The 20,652-nt window shown below is 43.3% G+C and overlaps 1 protein-coding gene across 1 annotated transcript in view; it reads right to left on the bottom strand.

Annotated features, from left to right (window-relative positions):
* LOC139473150 (uncharacterized) overlaps positions 1–20,652 on the bottom strand; it is a 181,934-nt gene that overhangs the window by 33,681 nt on the left and 127,601 nt on the right. Inside the window, exons 99-115 of the mRNA XM_071255668.1 lie at positions 20,384–20,579; positions 19,336–19,578; positions 18,294–18,453; positions 17,239–17,471; positions 16,683–16,813; positions 15,503–15,656; positions 13,631–13,852; positions 13,207–13,300; positions 12,121–12,241; positions 10,806–10,951; positions 9,527–9,660; positions 8,196–8,471; positions 6,334–6,612; positions 6,018–6,166; positions 4,393–4,534; positions 2,106–2,209; positions 165–368 (exon numbers count right to left, since the gene is read on the bottom strand). Of these exons, the coding sequence (XP_071111769.1) occupies positions 165–368; positions 2,106–2,209; positions 4,393–4,534; positions 6,018–6,166; positions 6,334–6,612; positions 8,196–8,471; positions 9,527–9,660; positions 10,806–10,951; positions 12,121–12,241; positions 13,207–13,300; positions 13,631–13,852; positions 15,503–15,656; positions 16,683–16,813; positions 17,239–17,471; positions 18,294–18,453; positions 19,336–19,578; positions 20,384–20,579 (2,988 nt within the window). The remainder of the gene's footprint in view (positions 1–164; positions 369–2,105; positions 2,210–4,392; positions 4,535–6,017; positions 6,167–6,333; positions 6,613–8,195; positions 8,472–9,526; positions 9,661–10,805; positions 10,952–12,120; positions 12,242–13,206; positions 13,301–13,630; positions 13,853–15,502; positions 15,657–16,682; positions 16,814–17,238; positions 17,472–18,293; positions 18,454–19,335; positions 19,579–20,383; positions 20,580–20,652) is intronic.

Here is a 20,652-nt window from a genome sequence, read left to right as displayed (position 1 = left end):
CGGCTTATAAACCGTGGGAGGAACGCACAAAGTGCCTCAAGCCCATACCGTAGACGTTTAAACCAATCAAGATTATATCTTCACTGCCAGAAATGCATCACTGGGAGTATTCTAGTCAATAGAGACCCAGGGTTTGATAATGTCATGGTAGATTATGTAGTTACCTGAAGGTTCAAGTCCATGAATGTATATGACGTAGTGTTGGTGTCAAGTGCAATTGGTTCCACCATCAGCTCCTCGGGGTTGCCATGGCCACAAGAAATGTTCTTCAGAAGGGAGACTGTATAGCTCTTGATTCCTGAGTCACTATCATTGAAGTTCTTCCAGTACACCGACAGTTGAGTTGGCTTAGCTGCATAACTGGATCCCTTAATACAAGCAATGTGTCAGAACATCAGTCAGGAAAGATGTAAATAGACAACGGCTTCGGGTATCTCGCAAACAATTAGAAATTGAATGACAGCACAGGCTCTGAAACCAAGCATTCAGAACGTCAAGAGCTCCAGCAGCTGTGTGATATATCAAGTCAGCCATGACCATAACCCCATGTCTCCAATAGCTGTGTAATATACCAAGTCAGCCATGATCATAGTGAGTGAGTGAGTGAGTGAGTCTGATTTAACGCCGCTTTTAACAGTATTCCAGTCATATCACGGCGTGTCAGCTTAATGTGGGAGGAAAGCCCGAAGTGATGCAGGCCTTAGACGTTTATCACTTCGGTGAAACCCACGAGCACGGACATGGTGCTGACAAACCTAGAAACATAATCGGGCGAACCGGGATTCGAACCCACAATCATAGGTTTCTGGCGTGCCGAAGGGACGCAACTCAGCACAGCGAATCGCGGCGCCTTAGACGACTGGGCCACCCGTGTCCCCTGCCATGATCATAACCCCATGTCTCCAGTAGCTGTGTAATATACCAAGTCATCCATGATCATAACCCCATGTCTCCAGTAGCTGTGTAATATACCACGTCATTCATGATCAAAACTCCATGTCTCCAGTAGCTGTGTAATATACCAAGTCAGCCATGATCATAACCCCATGTCTCCAGTAAATGTAATATACCAAGTCAGCCATGATCATAACCCCATGTTTCCAGTCGCTGAGTCACACACAAAGTCAGCCATAATTCTAACCATATGTCTTCCACAGATGTGTAACATACCAAGTCAGCCATGATCATAACCCCATGTCTCTAGTAGCTGTGTAATATACCAAGTCAGCCATGATCATAACCCATGTCTCCAGTAGCTGTGTAATATACCAAGTCAGCCATGATCATAAACCCATGTCTCCAGTAAATGTAATATACCAAGTCAGCCATGATCATAACCCCATGTCTCTGGTAAACGTAATATACCAAGTCAGCCATGATCATAACTCCATGTCTCCAGTAAATGTAATATACCAAGTCAGCCATGATCATGACCCCATGTCTCCAGTCGCTGTGTCACACACAAAGTCAGCCATAATTCTAACCATATGTCTTCAACAGCTGTGTAATATACCAAGTCAGCCATGATCATAACCCATGTCTCAAGTAGCTGTGTAACATACCAAGTCAGCCATGATCATAACCCCATGTCTCCAGTAAATGTAATATACCAAGTCAGCCATGATCATAACCCCATGTCTCCAGTAAATGTAATATACCAAGTCAGCCATGATCATAACCCCATGTCTCCAGTCGCTGTGTCACACACAAAGTCAGCTATAATTCTAACCATATGTCTTCAACAGCTGTGTAAGATACCAAGTCAGCCATGATCATAACCCCATGTCTCTAGTAGCTGTGTAATATACCAAGTCAGCCATGATCATAACCCATGTCTCAAGTAGCTGTGTAATATACCAAGTCAGCCATGATCATAACCCCATGTCTCCAGTAAATGTAATATACCAAGTCAGCCATGATCATAAACCCATGTCTCCAGTAGCTGTGTAATATACCAAGTCAGCCATGATCATAACCCCATGTCTCCAGTAGCTGTGTAATATACCAGTTCAGCCATGATCATAACCCAATGTCTCCAGTAGCTGTGTAATATACTTAATCATCCATGATGAAAACCCCATGTCTCCAGTAGCTGTGTCACATACCAAGTCATAGTATGGGCCCGCTCTGATCATGCCTTTAGAAGGTGGGGTGGCATCGATCTTGAACCTGTGACTTGTCATGTTGCAGACGCCGGCCTTGTTAACACCTGCAGGTGTAGGGAAATTGATTATACTTGTCTTCAAACAACAAACAAATAACACATAAATGATAACAAAATCAGTATTAATAAAACGAGGAAATCCCTATCAGAAGGGTTTGTCTAGAGGTGCATAAGCAGATAAGTACATTACACAAGGTTCCTTTGGAACGAGGGCTGGCTGAAAAGTTCTAATCCTAACTGTGAAAGACCCGTACTAAGTCGATGATTTTCATTTATTTCTCCACATAGTCCCCTTCCAGGTTTACAAACACTTGCCAGCGATACTGTAAAGCCTGGATGCCGGTCAAGAAGAAATTTTCTTCAGTCACCCTAAAAAAGTCATTCACAGCGGAATTGACGTCATCATTACTAGGAAAATGGCGACCGGTTAGTTCCTTTTTCATTTTGGGAAACAGGTGGAAGACTGACGGGGCCAAATCGGGTGAATAAGGGGGATGGTCAATGAGTTCGAAGCCACAATCATGGCAACCACCGTTTTGTGAACAGAAGCATTGTCATGGTGGAATAGGACTCTATTAGTGAGCATTCCCCGTCGCTTAGCTTTGATAGCTTCACGCAACTGTCTCAGTAGGTCAGCATAATATCTTCCATTGTTAGTCTGGCCTTTTTAAAGATAGTCAATTAGCAGAATACCCTTGGAATCCGAAAAGACTGAAGCCATCACCTTTCCAGCAGAAGGAACCGACTTGGCTTTTTGGGGGGCTGGTGATTCCGGATGCTTCCATTGTTTAGACTGAATTATGGTTTCTGGTTGAAAGTAATGAATCCAGGTCTCATCCATGGTTACAAATCGGGCCAAAAAATCATCGGGATCTGCTTCAAAACAACATAAATTGTCACGGGAGGTTAGGAATCTGACACGTTTCTGATCCGCTGTCAAGAGCTCTGGCACCCAATCTTGCAGAAGCTTTTGTCATTCACAACTCGTTGGTGAAAATGTGCTCCACCCTCTCATGAGAGATGTCCACAACACTGGCAATATGTCAAGTGATCAATCGTCGATCAGCCATCACCATGTCATGCACCCGGGTAATGTTTTCCGGAATGGTTGCTGTTGAAGGCCTTCCTGGACGCGGGTCATCGTCAAGGCTCTCTCTGCCACGCTTGAAATCTGCAGCCCACTTCTTTACAGTGAAATAGGAAGGGGCATCATCCCCTAAAGTGGAGACCATGTCAGCATGTATCTGTTTTGGAGTTAGCCCTTTCAGTTGCAGGTACTTGATGACTGACCTATAGCCAGTTTTGTCCATTTCTGGGGATTTCAATGGGTAGGTTCACAAGATGGTCTGGTACAAAGACGATAATAACACTACAGTTGCAGTTCTCATGTCTATGATTCATTAAATGATTGTACTTGTTGGTGGCAAAAGTTTGTTTCAATCCGATTGAGATATCCCACTTAGGCTTAGAACTTTTCAGCCAGCCCTCGCATTCCAGTAATATTACTACAAGGACAATCTAGTTGTAACAAAATAAGGTCTCTCCCCGACTATTTCAGATAGAACGTCAGCGGATTTGCTACAAAACAGCAACACAGGCGCAGAAAACCCCCATACACTAAGGCACAGCTAAGTGAAGGTTAACCTGTCAGCATTCATTGAATGGACCATGTCATTCAGTGTGTGTCTATGGACGCATGCATTCAATGAATGGACCTCGTCATTCTGTGTGTGTCTATGACTCCTGCATTTAATGAATGGACCATGTCATTCTGTGTGTGTCTATGGACTCCTGCATTCAATGAATGAGCCATGTCATTCTGTGTGTGTCTATGGACTCCAGCATTCAAAGAATGGACCATGTCATTCTGTGTGTGTCTATGGACTCATGCATTTAATGAATGGACCATGTCATTCTGTGTGTGTCTATGGACTCCTGCATTCAATGAATGGACCACGTCATTCTGTGAGTGTCTATGGACTCCTGCATTCAATGAATGGGCCATGTCATTCTGTGTGTGTCTATGGACTCCAGCATTCAATGAACTGACCATGTCATTCTGTGTGTGTCTATGGACTCCAGCATTCAATGAATGGACCATGTCATTCCGTGTGTGTCTATGGACTCCTGCATTCAATGAATGGACCATGTCATTCTGAGTGTGTCTATGGACTCCTGCATTCAATGTGACGGGACTCATTGCTTCACTTCTTTCATCCGTAGATTACCTATAATCCAAGCATAGTAACTACTGTCGTGTTGCAGCGTGAGGTTGAGGAACTTGACAAAGGTGTCCCTGCCGACATTGCGGACATCGGCGATGTTCATTATAGTCTGTCTCTCCTCCTTGGAGATCACTCCCATCTCTGTCTGCAGACATGAGCATACACGATTACAGCCAACACACAAGATTACAACCAAGACACACAATTACAAACAACATACAAGATTACAACCAATATTAAATATTTCAACCAGTATACATGATTAAAACCATCTCACCAGATTACAACCAACAAAGAACATTACAAGCAAACTACTTGATTACAACAAAACGCACAAATTACAACAAATATACACTAATACAACCAACAAACATTACAACCAACATGCAATGTCACAACTCGCTGACTGGTTGATGCATTTCATCGATCCCAATTGCGTGGATTCAGACTAGATTATTTACAGACTGCCGTCATATAGCTGGAATATTGCTGAGTGTGGCGTTTAACAAAAGAGCAAGCAAGCAACCAACCAACAATGTTACAACCAACGTTAACATCCTTGGTTACAACCAAGATTACAACCGTCATATTTGATTACAACCAACTCACAATATTACAAACAACATGCTTGATTACAACCAACTCAAAAATATTACAAACAACATGCTTGATTACAACCAACACACAAGATTACAACCAACCTACAATATTACAAACAACATGCTTGATTACAACCAACTCACAAAATTTCAACCAACATGCTTGATTACAACTAACACACAAGATTACAACCAACCTACAATATCACAAACAACATACAATGTTTCAACCGACATACTTGTTTACAACCAACTCACGAGATAACAAACAACATACAATATTTCACCCAACACACAATATTACAACCAACATACAATATTTAAATAAACATACAATCTTAAAACCAACATACTATATTAAGACCAACATACTTGATAAAAACCATCACACAATATCACAAGCAACATATCCATTACAGGGAACACACAAGGGTACACCCAGTGCATGATACATCACATGATACGTCACACTGGTTTCTAGTTTAGTGATATAGATAGGTCTTATAATATTGGTCGTCCAACCAGTGATCCCCGTACCAACTGAAACAATGATATTTATGGGCCAGGACACATTTCACGCATACGGCGCATGGAGCTGACAAGAACAAACATGTCCTACATGATAACATTAAACATTTCGGCCCCTTCTTTCGGTGAGGGGTGCACGGGGGACCCAGTCCTCTGAGGCGCCGCGATTCGCTGTGCAGAGTTGAGTCCTTTGGGCACGCCAGAAACCTATGATTGTGGGTTCGAATCCCGGTTCGCCTCGATTACGTTTCTAGGTTTGTCAGCACCATACCCGTGCTCGTGGGTTTCACCGAAGTGGTAAACGTCTGAGACCTGCATCACTTCGGGCTTTCTTCCCACATTAAGCTGACATGCCATGATATAACAGGAATACTGTTAAAAGCGGCGTTAAACCCAACTCACTCACTCACCATTTCGGTGAGAGGAACTCTCCAACAAACATCCCTGGCCCTCTGTAATATTAACTGGTGAGTACGGTCGCAGCTGTGTGTCAGTACTTACAAATTCCCCACAGTGATAGTGTTCGGCCTCCGTGTTGTCGGACAGACCGGCATAGTACATCATGACGCCTACATCAGACTCAAACTCCTCCCAGCGCAGTTCCACCCTGTCTGTCGTGGGAATAAAGTCGCCCATCTTCACTTGTCCGGCTGTTAAAATATCAAATTCATTCTTGTTCAGTGCAAACAATTTCAGCGACACCCCGTTAATTATTGACTCTAGGGGGTGTTACGTGATACTGTCCTATTCTTCATTGTCTCTCAACATTTTAACAACCTAGGTTTGTTGCGCTTCTTAAATGAATACTTTGTATTACCTCTAGTTCCATCGTCAAATCCAACAGCGAATCCATTTGATGTCACCTCGACCTTTGACCCGGAAGCACTATGTGCTCTCACTGTGAAGTAATACAGGCCTTCCAAAGTAACGAGCTCCAGGTCGTAGAATGTCACAGTTTTGTTGAGGCCAACGTTTGTGAAGGGCACGACATTGTCACGTGTATTGGCGAAACGTCGATCTGTTCCTAATGCTACTTCATAAAACACCACTTCCTGGTTTGATGCCTGGTTCCTGTCCACGTTGGGGGCGACGCCATCTGCAACGGCATGAATTATATGGCGGCTTAGTCAATGCCACAGGCAATAATAATAATAATAATAATAATAATAGTAATAATAATAATAATATCAATGTCAGTGTTGATTTTGTTGATGGTTCTGTACTGCTTGACGGTACAGGAATGAGTGTTTGCTGCTCAGGACCAGTCAATTCCCACTCGAACCCGTCATTTTGCATCAAAATGTAAATATGAAATGTAGATTATGTAATGATTTAGTGAGACTGTCCAACACATCGTCAGTGGATGCCCAGCTTTGGCACAAACACAGTATCCTAAGCGACATAATGGTTGTGGCTCGATCATTTTATTACCGTCTTCGACATGCTTGTGGTTTTGACACAGGTCATCCATTGTATGACCCAGAATATGTAGAGGGCGTCATGGAAAATAATCAATACAAAAGTCTATGGAATAGGCCCGTATACAGCCTCAGACTTATCCAGGCCAACAAACTTGATCTCATCCGTTTTGATAAATCCAATGAAATCCTTGACATTGTTGAATTTTCTGACCATTTTGACACTAATTTGATTGACAAGATTCGGGAAAAGCATGGCCAATATGCAGACCTCGCTCCCGAAATGTCTCGCTTGCATCCCAAGTACCAAGTTGTCCGACTCCCCATTGTTCTCCCCTTAGGTTTTGGTACCTCCCAATCTGTTGAGTGACACTGGGAGAGTACCCAGGTTTGCTGTACAGCCCTTCTGACAATCTCGGAAATGCATAAGGCTGCAGTGTTGAGGAGTCTCCATATTCTCCGAAAAAAAACTCGGTGGGATCGAAAAAATAAAATAAAATAAAACAAAACAAAGTATAATGAAATATAATAAAAGATAAAAACGAAACGAAACGAAACGAAACGAAACGAAATGAAATGAAATGAAATGAAATGAAATGAAATGAAACGAAATGAAATGAAATGAAATAAAATAAAATGAAATACATTCCTGCCAACTTCCAACACAATTCAAAGTTCAATAATGGACACCAGCCTGTTTCAAGACAATCAACAGTGACAATAATGTAGACAGTCGTGAGTGCACTGCACTAATTCAAGGGTTTGCTTCTTATTGCTCCGCCACTTACGTACTTACCCCACTGTATTGTCCCTTTTTACGCTAAAACTGTGTGTTTGAACATAAGTTATTGATAATCGATTGATATTGTTCGGTCATTTACTGACCTCACAATCTAATTATGTACGAACCCACTTCTGGGTTAACCATAACGTTTCTATTTGGAAATCATCTAGTAGCAATACCAATAACAGTAACAGTATATATTTCTAAAACATACGATCGTCAGCTTTGCTGGAATATTCCTTAAGAAGGCACAAAACATTAAAATGTCCTTCCTTGAGAAATGCTTATTTAAGAATCAGGATGCTATGAAATGATTCTTGGTCTGTCAGCGAAAGATTTATTCATTGGTAAACGTAACCTTGGGATTTCCTCCATCACTGAACCGATATACTGTAATTCAACTAAAAAATGTGCACAGTGATTTTACCCCGACTCCTTATCACTTAATCATTACAACCTAGGCAGCAGTTGACGCACCAGCTTCCAGGACGGTAGACTCCTCTCCAGCGTTGCCATCACTGCCAAACATGCCCCAGTTGGCGCTGACCTTGGTCGTCGTCCTCAGGAACTGGAGGTCAAACCCGATGACGTCTCCATCGTTGACCTCTCCGGGCACGAGCGGGTCATCCCTCACTGTGATACCGTTGGACTTCAGTGTGTACGTGAAGCCAAGAGCATTGGTAACTCTCAGAAGCTGATAGAATCTCTGCTTGTTCTTCATGGTCAGCTGATCATTGACGCCGAATGTGCGACCTGGAAATACATACAATTCCAACATAAGATGTGACTCAGAGAGACCGTCATTATGTGGGAGCGGAGGGAGGAGAGCTAGTATGTTTGCTGAACACAGAATAACAGAGAAAAACAATTTTCTCTGGACACCTGGTGAACAGCAAAGTTTATGTCGGCAATACCTGATGGCCGAAAATTATTTACCAAGTTTTCTGGAAGAGCGTCTCCCTCCTGCGAAAAAAACCCGTTTGTCAACTAACATATATATAGCACTTTTATTTTTCAATATAATCTCCATTCACCTCAATACACTTATTCCATTTGTCCCTCAAGCTTTTAATACCACTTTTATAGAAATCTGCAGATTGGCCCTCTAACCACGCCTCTGTGGCAGCCTTTATGTCCTCGTCATCCTGGAAGCATCTTCCACGTAGGGCAGATTTCATTTGCCGGAACAGGAAATAGTCACTGGGGGCTAATTCTGGGCTGTAGGGTGTGTGATTTAACTGTACAAGATATTCTGCGACTTGGTCTTATATTGAAGTTGCAAAACGTAATGAACGCACCTCGTATAAGCCTGGATTTGAAGCCCGTTTCTCTTGATTATGTTTCTAGGTTTGTCAGAACCATACATGTGCTTGTGGGTTTCACCAAAGTGATAAACGTCTGAGACATGCATCACTTCGGACTTGCGTCCCACATTAAGCTGATAATCGTTCAAAGCTCGACTTTAAACCAAACTCATTCACAATACGATTGTTTTAGTGTGCACTTCATGTTTTTAAGTTTAATAGGATGAGTCGCAGAGACATTCAACTGAACCTTATGACAGCTGCCGATGTATGCAAAACCCCATTATCTCCTGGCGAAGGAATCTAAGTGAACATTACAATTATTCGGTTATTACTATTCACAAGAGTTTCCGAGGAATGTGGAATTAGTCCGGTAGTGTTTGCGTCATTTCTATACCACAGGCTACGATAAACCAATCAGCGTCCAAATGGGTCGTTCACAGGCTTGTGAACTCCGGTGCCAAATTTAACGAAAGGCCGAAAGTCTAGATCTGTGAATTGTACCTTCGGTGTCCACGAAGTCCTGTACAATAAGTCCATCTGCCCTCTGTATCGCCCACTCGTACTTCACCACTGGACAAGGGTCACCTGACACATCCCACTGGGCATACATTGACGACATACTGGTCTGGTAGTCCCTGAAAACAGCATATAGTATACTGAGATTCCTCATAATTAACAAGATGTTTCAATGATCTGAGACGCAAGGTATTCATGAATATCATAGTTGTAATATATGACACGTGGCCATATGTTCAACGACTATGTCACAAGTCGGACCACGTTAAGCAACGTTAAGCAACGTTTAGCAATGTTAAGCAGTGAAACGTTGCCCTTGTTGATGAGTGAGTGAATATGGTTTTACGCCGCTTTTAGCAATATTCCAGCACAATCACGGCGGTGGACACCAGAAATGGGCTTCATACTTTGAACCCATCTCGGGAATCGAACCCGGGTCTTCGGCGTGACGAGCGAACGCTTTAACCACTAAGCTACCCGACCGCCCCTCTTGTTGATGAGATGGTAATGAGACCGTTTCATTGTCTTTCAATATGTAAGATTATGTTCATCTAAATGTATTTGAGAAATATCTTCCCATGGTGTTATCGTTCTTTCATTTCATATCTTATGAACCCCAAAATCAGACTGTCAGTGGGCGAGTGAGTGTGGTTTTACGCCGCATTTAGCCATATTCCAGCAATATCATGGCGGGGACACCATAAATGGGCGTCATGTACCCATATAGGGAATCGAACCAGGGTTTTCGGCGTGACGAGCGAACGCTTTAACCATTATACTACCCCACCGCCCCTCTGTCAGTATATATATATTTAGACCCGTGAAGATCCGGGATAGAATAGGTCTTCCCATGTTTGCCATAAAAGGCGACTGTGCTTGTCGTAAGAGGCGACTAACAGGATCGGGGGATCAGGCTCGCTGACTTGGTTGATGCATGTCATCGATCCCAATTGCGTGGAACGATGCTCATGATGTCAATCCCCGGATTGTTTTGTCCAGACCGCTGGATAGCTGGAATATTGCTGAGTGCGGCGTTAAACAACAACAAAAAAAAAACAATATATATTTATACTCAGGATCCTGAAAAAAATCAATAAATCTTCTGAATTAGTCCTCTACAGCTGATATAAGTATTTACATATTATAACTGAGTTTTTTGTTCAATGAAAAAGACGATTCTCGTCTGTGAAACAAGCATGCGTAGGTCTACTCCATTCCTAGTTTTAAGCTTTTTAGCTATGTGGGTGTGTCGATGTGCACGTACATATCACCATGTTGACTGTCGCCGTCCATGACGCCCACGTGGGTAAGGGGCGGGAGACCCCGACTGAGGTACGACATGTAGATGCCGGGGGATGTAGAGATGGTGCTGAGTCCCGCGCCATTGGTTGCCTTGACTGTCACGTAGATCTGGAGAGGTACATTATATGCAGAAGGTGTGTGTGTAATATGACACATACAAGAATATGAGCTGTGAATGAGTGAGTGAAAATCTAGTCACATCGGACGTATTTCAGCTATACTGTGCCTGGAACATGTAATGCACTTACTTTGAATAAAATCGTCAAACGAATGTTGGTTGGTTGGTTTGTTTTTAAACGCCGCACTCAGCAATATTCCAGCTATACGACGGCGGTCTTTAAATAATCGAGTCTGGGCCAGACAATCCATTGATTAATATCATGAGCATCGATCCACGCAATTGGGATCGATGACATGCATCAACCAAGTCAGCGAGCCTGACCACCCGATCCCGTTAGTCGCCTTTTACGACATGCATAGTCACCTCATACGGCAAGCATGGGTTGCTGAAGACCGGAATCTTCACGGGTCGTCAAACGAAGGACAGGAAATTAACCAGAACGAAATTTGTGCATTTGGAGGATTATTAACGCTGATTAAGTGAAGTGATATAGCGACACATTGATTCCTTGTTTAGAAAAATTGTTGATGACGTCACAAATTGATCATCATTTGAACAGTAAGTTGACTTCAGTGATGTTTGGCTGTTTCCACACGTTTGTCGTAAAACAACATAAACTACCATTAGGGGTAGAGATCGACAACAAGCAAAATTATGCTACTATGCTGGAGACATATGCATGGAAAGTCCCCCTAAAACTATCAAAACAAGCATGAAATACCCCCGTCAATATGACGTGACCGGTTGCTATGGAAACTCAAATATCCCAATCTATCAAAAGGCACCAGTTTACTACTAGACCTATCAATGTGCCAAGTTGGGTCAATAAATATTGTACGATTTTCAAGATCTGCTCCAGAAAGAAGAACTGCCGCCATTTTCAGTCTAAGTCAAAGTCGTTGCCATGGAAACTCGAAAGGTAAAAATCCCAAACTGTCAAAAGGCACCAGTTCACCACAAGACCTATCAAAATACCAAGTTTGGTTAGGATATCTCTCATATTTTTTTAGTTCTGCTCCGGAAATGAAACGTGACGGAGTGACGGACAGAAGGACATATGGACAGCACCCGTTCCTATTTCCCCCTCCCAATTCGTGGCGGGGTATAATAACCAATGCACGCATGACAAACTCTCCTCTTCGTGAGAGTGCTGTACCTTTCTCTGTCCCTTCAGCAGGAGGCCCGTGACGTAGGTGTGCCTCTGGTCAACGTTGTCCACCTCAAACAGAGACTTCAGCTCTCCTCCCCCCGGGGTCGTGCCCACTGCTATCTCGTATCTGCAACAGCACACATGTGGAGTGATTGAGTGAGTGAGTTGGGTTTAACGACGCTTTTAACAGTCTTACAGTTATATCGCAGCATGTCAGCTTAATGTGGAACAAAAGCCCGAAGTAATGCCGGTATCGGACGTTTACCACTTCGGTGAAACCCACGAGCACGGGTATGGTGCTGACAAACCTAGAAACATAATCGGGGCGAACCGGGATTCGAACCAACAATCATAAGTTTCTGGCGTGCCCAGCATCATACCCCAAGGGACGCAACTCTGCACAGCGAATCGCGGCGCGTTAGACGACTGGGACACCCGTGCGCCACAAACGTCGATAAAGTAGTATGAATGTTCGAAATACGGCCGTCAAAATTTGTGTTAGTACGACGTTCCTGTAAAGTGGGTTCCGCGACAGTCGCTAGCATGATGTAGATGACTGAAGGCCCTTAGACGGGCTGTGGGTTACATGTACCCGGACCACTGCGCTCGAACGGAATGTTAATAACCTTGCATGTGGATGTGGATCGTTAACGTCGCTACCGACGTATGATTAGTCTGGTCCTGGCTCAATGAGCCTTGGTCACTGTGTTTTTGCTGAGTGCGGCGGAATAGTTCATTTACCACCTCACTTATGCTGTCAAGAAACGACCGCCTCCGTGGTCTAGATGGTAGAGCGTCCGCTCGGACCGCGGAAGGTCCGGGGTTCGATCCCCGGCCGCGTCATACCAAAAGACGTTAAAAGATGGTACTTGTTGTTACCCTACGCTCGGAGTCAGTATACTGTGTCTCAGTGGGGTATGCATGTTAAACTGCGGCATTGAATCTCAGTGGGTAAGCACAATAAAATCAGCACGCACGTTATTAAGGGCAATAACCTTGGACGCGACGTGAAACCCCATTTCACCTCACCTATCATGAATCGTTCCACAAAGGCCAATTTGCGCAGTTGGTATTTAAGTACACACATCTTACTTGGCAATGCCAGTCTGGTCATCGAGGAATGCCTCCCATGCCACGCCCACTCCTGTCAATGATTCCTGACATATTGCCTTAATTTGCAGACATTCTGGAATAAATTATTGATCACTGTTACATTTTGGAAGTACCGTGATTAATCCATACATTAATCAGTGTTGCATGTAGAATCATGCATAGTATGCATTCAGCAAATATCAGTAAACAAAATGATGTCCCTATTTTGACTTGGGCCATATATTCCCATAAATTTGCTTTGCCTTTGCGTGTGTTTGTGGTGGGTACTTACTGCTTTTTGCAGAGATTTCTTAAGAAACATGGGTTATGTCAGTTGCGATCACAGTACCAAAACGCTCTCATTTGTCCCTGTATCTGTGTAGTTAGCAAACACCCTACTATGGCTAAAGGCAGCTGCACATACCTTCCCTGGTGTCACATTTGATGACGTTGAGTTTCTCAGATGCAATAGGGTCTGACACATTTACAAGATAGGCCGACTTGAGCTCCACGACAGTGCCAGGTTTGGGAGGTGTTGTATCGACACTGATCGGCTTGGAGACCACGCTTGCTGTTTTGCCAACACTGTTGATAGCCTTGACGCTGGCATAGTACGACTGGCCATGGGACACACTGTCCGACAGCCCTGAAGTAGATGTTCAACATACGCTTTAGGAAAACACAAGAGCAGTTCTTCAACCAAGTAGAAATACCATTTTGAAAGAAAGCGTGTGATTATGAATTCCAACAAATATTAGCAAGAATATTAGAAAGAAAGATTAGCATTTTAAAAGAAAACCTAGATTTTTAATACAAAACCTGTCATTATGAATTACAACAAATTGGATTTTGAAGAAAGCTTAGCATTTAAAGAGAAAGTCCAGCATAATTTTTTTTAAAAACCTGGAAAATGAAAGAAAGCTTGTGATAGCGAAAACTGTAAACGAACATATAAATGACGTTATCATCAAGTTCACGATTCTCAATCTCTTATTGCACAGAACCACCATGCTTTTCAGTAACTTAAAAAGGCCCGAATATCATGCTGGATCAGAAAAGCCCGAATGAAATAATAAATCATCATACTAACGTTCTTTCTTGTGGATATATTAAACGAGCTCCCAGCACCCATTAAAACTGTAATATTGCTGACTGGTGTTTTACACAAACAACAACCAAGCAAAACACTCCCCACCCCCCTTTTGTTACGATCTAACTTCAACAAACAAGAAATACTCATATCCCCAGCCAATATGATATGTTCGGTTCTGTGTAAGGCATTAGCCCTCCAGAAACGAGCACTATCGCTGTTTTCAGTATAAGTCAAAGTCGTTGCTATGGAAACTCGAAAATATTTTTGTCCAAAAATATCATACAAAAAAGGCACTAGTTAACTACGTGACCTATCTATGTGCCAAGTTTGGTTAAGAAATGTTGAACGGTTTCAAAGATCCGCTCCGGAATGGAGCACTACTACCAATTTCAGTATAAGTCAAAGTCGTTGCCATGGAAACTCGGAAAATATTTTTTTTAAATCCCAAATTAGCAAATGCACCAGTTTACCACTAGAACTATCTATGTGCCGGGTTCTGCTCCGGAAACGAAACGTGACGGACGTACAGACGGAAAGACGGAAGGTCAGCACCAATTCCTTATATCTCCCTTCCACTTCGAGGCAGGGGATGATAATCAATACACGTACGCCAACCTCTCCTCTTCGTGAGACAAGTGGGAGGGGGTAATAACATACTGATATAATAAAATTTTCCTTGTGTTCATTGAAATTCCTGCATTCTGATTAACTGAATTTGTCACGTGTTATTGCATTCATTTCACAATGAATGTAAACAATTAAGCCACGCCCACCGAACTACGGAATGTCGGGGAATCCCAATATTACAGTCGAGAGAATTCCCTTTCTGCTCATGTGTATCGTCATGCACAAGGCATTTAGCGAAACTCATGCACATTCATTGTCCAAACAACAATTTGAGACCGAAAGCCGAGAAGGAATGAAACAGCAAACGTGCAGGCTCGCTCGACTGTTTTTTTCCCCGCTCGCCTTGGCTCCACAACTTTCATGTCTTCGGGTTTAATTTTTAACTAGCATTTTTCCTATGTGCAAACTGTTGTAAGAATCCGCTACGCGTATTCATACAGTTTGCACATCGGTGTTTGATTCACCGTTAATCCGTTAATCCTTAAATATCACTAAGACACTGTAACCATATAGACACTTGCATCATAGCAGAATACGTGAAGGAAGTGTGGCAGTGAATAAAGGGTGTTGACTTGCCTTGTATGAGGAACTTCTTTGTGTGTACCGGCAGCGACACGGGAGGGATCACGTCCTCTAGACCTTCGTCAGACCCCAGGGAGAACTCAAAGGACTCTACTGCACTTTCGTCGTCATGGAAACCGGTCCATGTACACTCCCCATGTGACAGTGGCTAAAACAAAAACATTCTTGATCATACGTCACCCGCAGCCGGTGTCCCCATACAAGGGGTATGATGTTGGAAGAAACACATCCAACAAACACCCTGCAATTTCAAGGCACAACGTTTTCCAAATACAAGCCTAACAGACTGCAGGCGACGTTTTTTTGTGTGTTTGGTGTTTAACGCCGCACTCAGCAATATTCCAGATATATGACGGCAGTCTGTAAATAAATCGAGACAATCCAGTGATTGACATCATGAGCTTCGATCCGCTCAGTTGGGATACAATGACATGCATCAAGCAAGTCAGCGAACCTGACCACCCGATCCCGTTACTTGCCTCTCACAAGTATTCATGCAGGCGACGTGAAATGGGGTTTGACGTCACGGTTATGATGATTGCACTTCTATTGCGTGTCTCTGTCTCCTTGTACTTCTCCCAACCGGCCTAGTTTTATCCACTTAATGCCGAGAGCAAGGCATGGTATCAACAAGTACCATATTTTATATATTATATATTAAGTTTCGATATTTCTTTACTAGGACCGGTCATCGACTCCGGGCAGATGCTATCTCCACAGGATCACGGAGGCCTATTGTTACCGGTCATTGCGTCTCCAACAATGTATAATTCGACATGTTTTCGATTGTCCTAAGGACGTGGAGTTTTTAAGGTCAGAATGTTACGATGATACCTCTTCCCGGTCTTTACCATAACATTTGTTTGTTTGTTTATTTGTTTGTTGTTTTACGCGGCACTCAGCGATATTCCAGCTATATGACGGCGGTCAGAAAATAAAAGAGTCTGGACCAGACAATCTAGTGATTGATATTTTGAGCATCGATTAGGATGCGATGCCATGCATCAACCGAGTCAGCCAGCCTGATTACCACAGCACACGTTTACGTACAGAATTAATATACAGGCATTCCCAGACTGAGCCCGAATCTACTCCAGAATTACTTATTGATGCAAATCCAAATTCGTAATAACTTGCAATTGTTATTGTGCTGAGGGTACACTTTTGGGTTTACCTGAATGAATGCCGGACACTTCACCACGCCCTCTGTCGGTGGGGTTACGTCAACAATAAGGGAAGGGGAGATAATTCTCGTTGACAGCCCAACTTCATTTTCAGCTGTTATAGTGAGGATGTTGGGTCTTCCTAAAACATATCAATACCACAAATACAAACCCGAAAATGATCACAGCCGTCCCACTCCAGCAAAGAACAGGTAATCCTTAAGGAACACGTAAATAGCAACCATAAAATTCATCCATATTAGAATCCAACCATCAGCTGTAGGGGCCACGGGTGGCCCAGTCGTCTAGGGCGCCGCAATTCGCTGTGGAGAGTTGCGTCCCTTCGGCACGCCAGAAACCTATGATTGTGGTTCCGAATCCCGGTTCGCCCAAATTATGTTTTTTTTAGGTTTGTCAGCACCATACCCGTGCTCGTGGGTTTATCATCGAAGTGGTAAACGTCTGAGACCTGCATCACTTCGGGCTTTCCTCCCACATAAAGCTGACACGCCGTGATATAACTTGAATAATGTTCAAAGCGGCGTTAAACCCAACTCACTCACTCACCATCAGCTGTAGGTTTTATTCCAGTGGGGAGCGTCCCATCCCCAGTTAAAGACTGTATCTCAGTCACGTTGTAGACATCGGCAGCGTATGGATGCCTCCCGACAGAGAAATAGACTTTCTTGATTGGACAGTCGGTGTCCTTGACCTTCCAGGCTGACGACAGCGAGTCAACCTCTGACTGGTACAAGGCTGCTCCCGGCAGAAGCTGAGTAAGATTTTCCTCCAGGGCGAAGCTGTTGAAAGAGTTGAAAGTAGGAGACAGGGTTCGATCATGGGATGGGTTGGGGTGGGGTGGTGTTGGGTGGGTTGGGATAAACCCTCTCTGTGAATTCCTGGGTCGATGTGACCTTGGTACCCCATACAGATACCTGTCATTGCGCGTGACTGGGTACATGTTTTGTTTACAGTCGCAGACAGAAATATTCTAGCAACACCAAGGTAACCTTTGCATACTTGAGTTTGGAACAAAACAAACCAGTGATAAGTAAGGATAGGAATTTATGGATGAACAACTTCTTTATTACAATTAAGAGCGACGTTTCTAACATCGTTATCAAGCAAGTAGGTGTTAGAACCTTAATTGTAATAAAGAAGTTGTTCATCCATAAATTCTTATCCTTACTTAGTACTCCAACTTCTGTATACCTATCAAAGAAACCAGTGATAAAAGATTGTACTCTTTTAACAAGTATCTTGCACCGTGGACCTGTAGTATAGAAATGGGACGAGGGTTGAAATTTGGTGCCATTAGTATTTCGAGGAGAAACCGCACTGCAGATCATGGGAAATGGTAACGCGATAAGTAGAGGCGATAATACCGAGCTTAAAATAAATGGTAACTAACTTAGCTTAGGAAGAACACAGGGGTAGGTGCCTATCTCATACATGTACGGATTGTTAACATTGTAATTGCCCCACCCCTGAGCCCACGCCCACTCCACACTATATAGGTTGCAATGCATAGTACAATCCTATTCGTCGTCCAATAATCATACATTATTCATTGGCAGATATATTTTGAAATTATAACTCTAGAATAACAAAACGTACGCCACCTTTCTAATTGTATTGTGGGCGGAGTTTGGTCAACCATGAATCCATCCGATGTAGATTCCAGAATGTTTCCTCCGTTCGTAATACCGCGGACAGTGGTGTAGTACTTCACACCAGATTCCAGAGGAAGGACCGCCTGGCCGAACCCCGTGCTGGCCAAGCCTGACGCAACACAGGAATAATCAATTACAATGGCATGAATTACATTTATTACGTAACATAAAAGCGATATTTTTGGAAGCCTCGGTGGCTGAGTGGGTTAGATCGCTGACATTGTGTGCTGGCGATTAGGTGCCTCACTCTGACAGTGTGAGTTCGAATCCCGGACGGGACTCAACTAAAAAAAGTACGAGAATCTGACCTTTACTCAAAAAGTGTTATCCCAATATAACATTTATTACTTTCAAATAGTGATGATATCACGCGTTTGGGAAAATGTGGGCGTAATCAGACCCACAGGTGGTACTTGCCACGGGGGCTTGTTCATTGTACGTTAATCTACCTCTTGTAAGCACAACCGCATCCTTCCGAGGCAAGGGAGTTAGCTGACTGTAAAAGTCCAGTTTCCACCCTTGCCGAGTTAGGCCGAAATGTCTTGGTTTGATGGTAGCGCCACAAGTGGCTATCACGAGTCCCTTCTCTGTCCGTCCTATTCACCAGTGAAGACGAACTGATCGATAATCAACATCTATATTGTGATAAAACGGGTCTCACTTAGGGAAGTATATCAAATCATGTGAGCACGTTGATTGACAACGTGAAAGGATTTGGAAAATATTTCTTGACGCAAAGTTGATGGTACACATGCTTTGCAAATCCTGCAATCGACCAAAAACTGCGATTTTGTTTGGACTATGCATAGACTCGTTAGTCAGGCCAAAATATAACTCCATTATGCCAGCCAAGTTCGGCAAGGGTGGAAACTGGACTTTTATAGTGACAGTTAACTCCATTGCCTCGGAAAGATGGCACAACCGATTCCTGCAGGTTGTGTCATTCATTGACTAGTCTGAGTCCTCCATTGTAGGACTGAGCCCTACTAACCATTCCCAGGGACATCCGACTCCGACTCCTCGTGAATGAGGCCCCCCATGATGAAAGGTTGCACCTCCTCGCCACCAGGTGTCGTGCCTACAGCCCAGTCGAAGTACGTGACACCGTGTTCATGACTCTCAAAGCCGGCAAACTGTACCGTCACAACTCCCGCGTCTTTCTGGTAGTCGCTGTCTTCCCCAACACCAATGTAGTCTACGCGTTCTGTAGCGGCGGCACCGTCGATGACAATACCTGTATGTGATGGATATTGGTGAATGAAATTGTTTTCAAAAATAAAAGTAACGAAAAATTGTAGCTCTATCAATTCATCTGTCTGCCTACAGCGTAGATTATTCTCCCCAGTTTAATATGCTTGACAAACAAACACAGCTCTCTCTCTCTCTCTCTTCTCTCTCTCTCTCTTCTCTCTCTCTTCTCTCTCTCTCTCTCTCAGTGAAGGGGCGGTCGGGTAGCTTAGAGGTTAAAGCGCTCGCTCGTCAAGCAGAAGAACCGGGTTCGATTCCAGACATTGTGTGAAGCCCATTTCTGGTGTCCCCCGCAGTGATATTGCTGGAATATTGCTAAAAGAGGCGTTAATCCATACTCACTCACTCTCTCAGCGCGGAAATATTATTTGTAAAATAAAGAAGTCTGCTTCAGGAAACTCAAGTGTGAGAAAAATTAAAAAAAACACAAGATTCACTCATATTTTTAAACGTACGCATAAAGCTGGGAGTATTGGAAAAGACTTTGTGTGACTTTAGAATACTCTTAACTATCCAATATCGCATCGGTTAATTATGTACACCAGCTTCAGCTAGGAACTTTTAGGCCACGAAAAGATAAAAGTTGTTTTTAGTGCATTGAGGTCTTCTGTTCAGAATGTTTTTTCAAGCATCAAAGAATAACATTAAGATAAGTCTTTAAATCTTCTTGAATGCAGTCCTTTGGGAGTGTTCTCCCAGTTACCTATATACTTGTGCGTACTAGTATGTTAAAAGATGAGTGGTACCTAATTAATCTCAATGCAATGTTTGTACAATCTGATCACGTGTACCTGGTTTGTCTTGATCAACGACTCTGATTGGATGTGACGTCATTATGGCGCTGTGCCTCCCGGCGCCATTACGGGCCATGACCTTCACGTAATACACAGGGGTCAAGGTGACCGGGTCAGTGATGTTGAGAGTCAAGCCGGATAAATACTTGTCTTTGTCAGGACCAACATCTGTCCAGTCCAGGATATCATTGCTCTCTGTAAGCAGATGTTTAATGACTGCATGTTAGACCTAGGGGGCACGAGTGGCCCAGGCGTGTAAGGCGCCG

The sequence above is a fragment of the Haliotis cracherodii genome, unplaced genomic scaffold (genome assembly GCF_022045235.1).
Source record: "Haliotis cracherodii isolate W230 unplaced genomic scaffold, xgHalCrac1.p SCAF_27, whole genome shotgun sequence".
In the NCBI taxonomy this organism is placed as follows: Eukaryota; Metazoa; Mollusca; class Gastropoda; order Lepetellida; family Haliotidae; genus Haliotis; species Haliotis cracherodii.
This window is presented reverse-complemented; position numbering and strand designations above follow the sequence as displayed.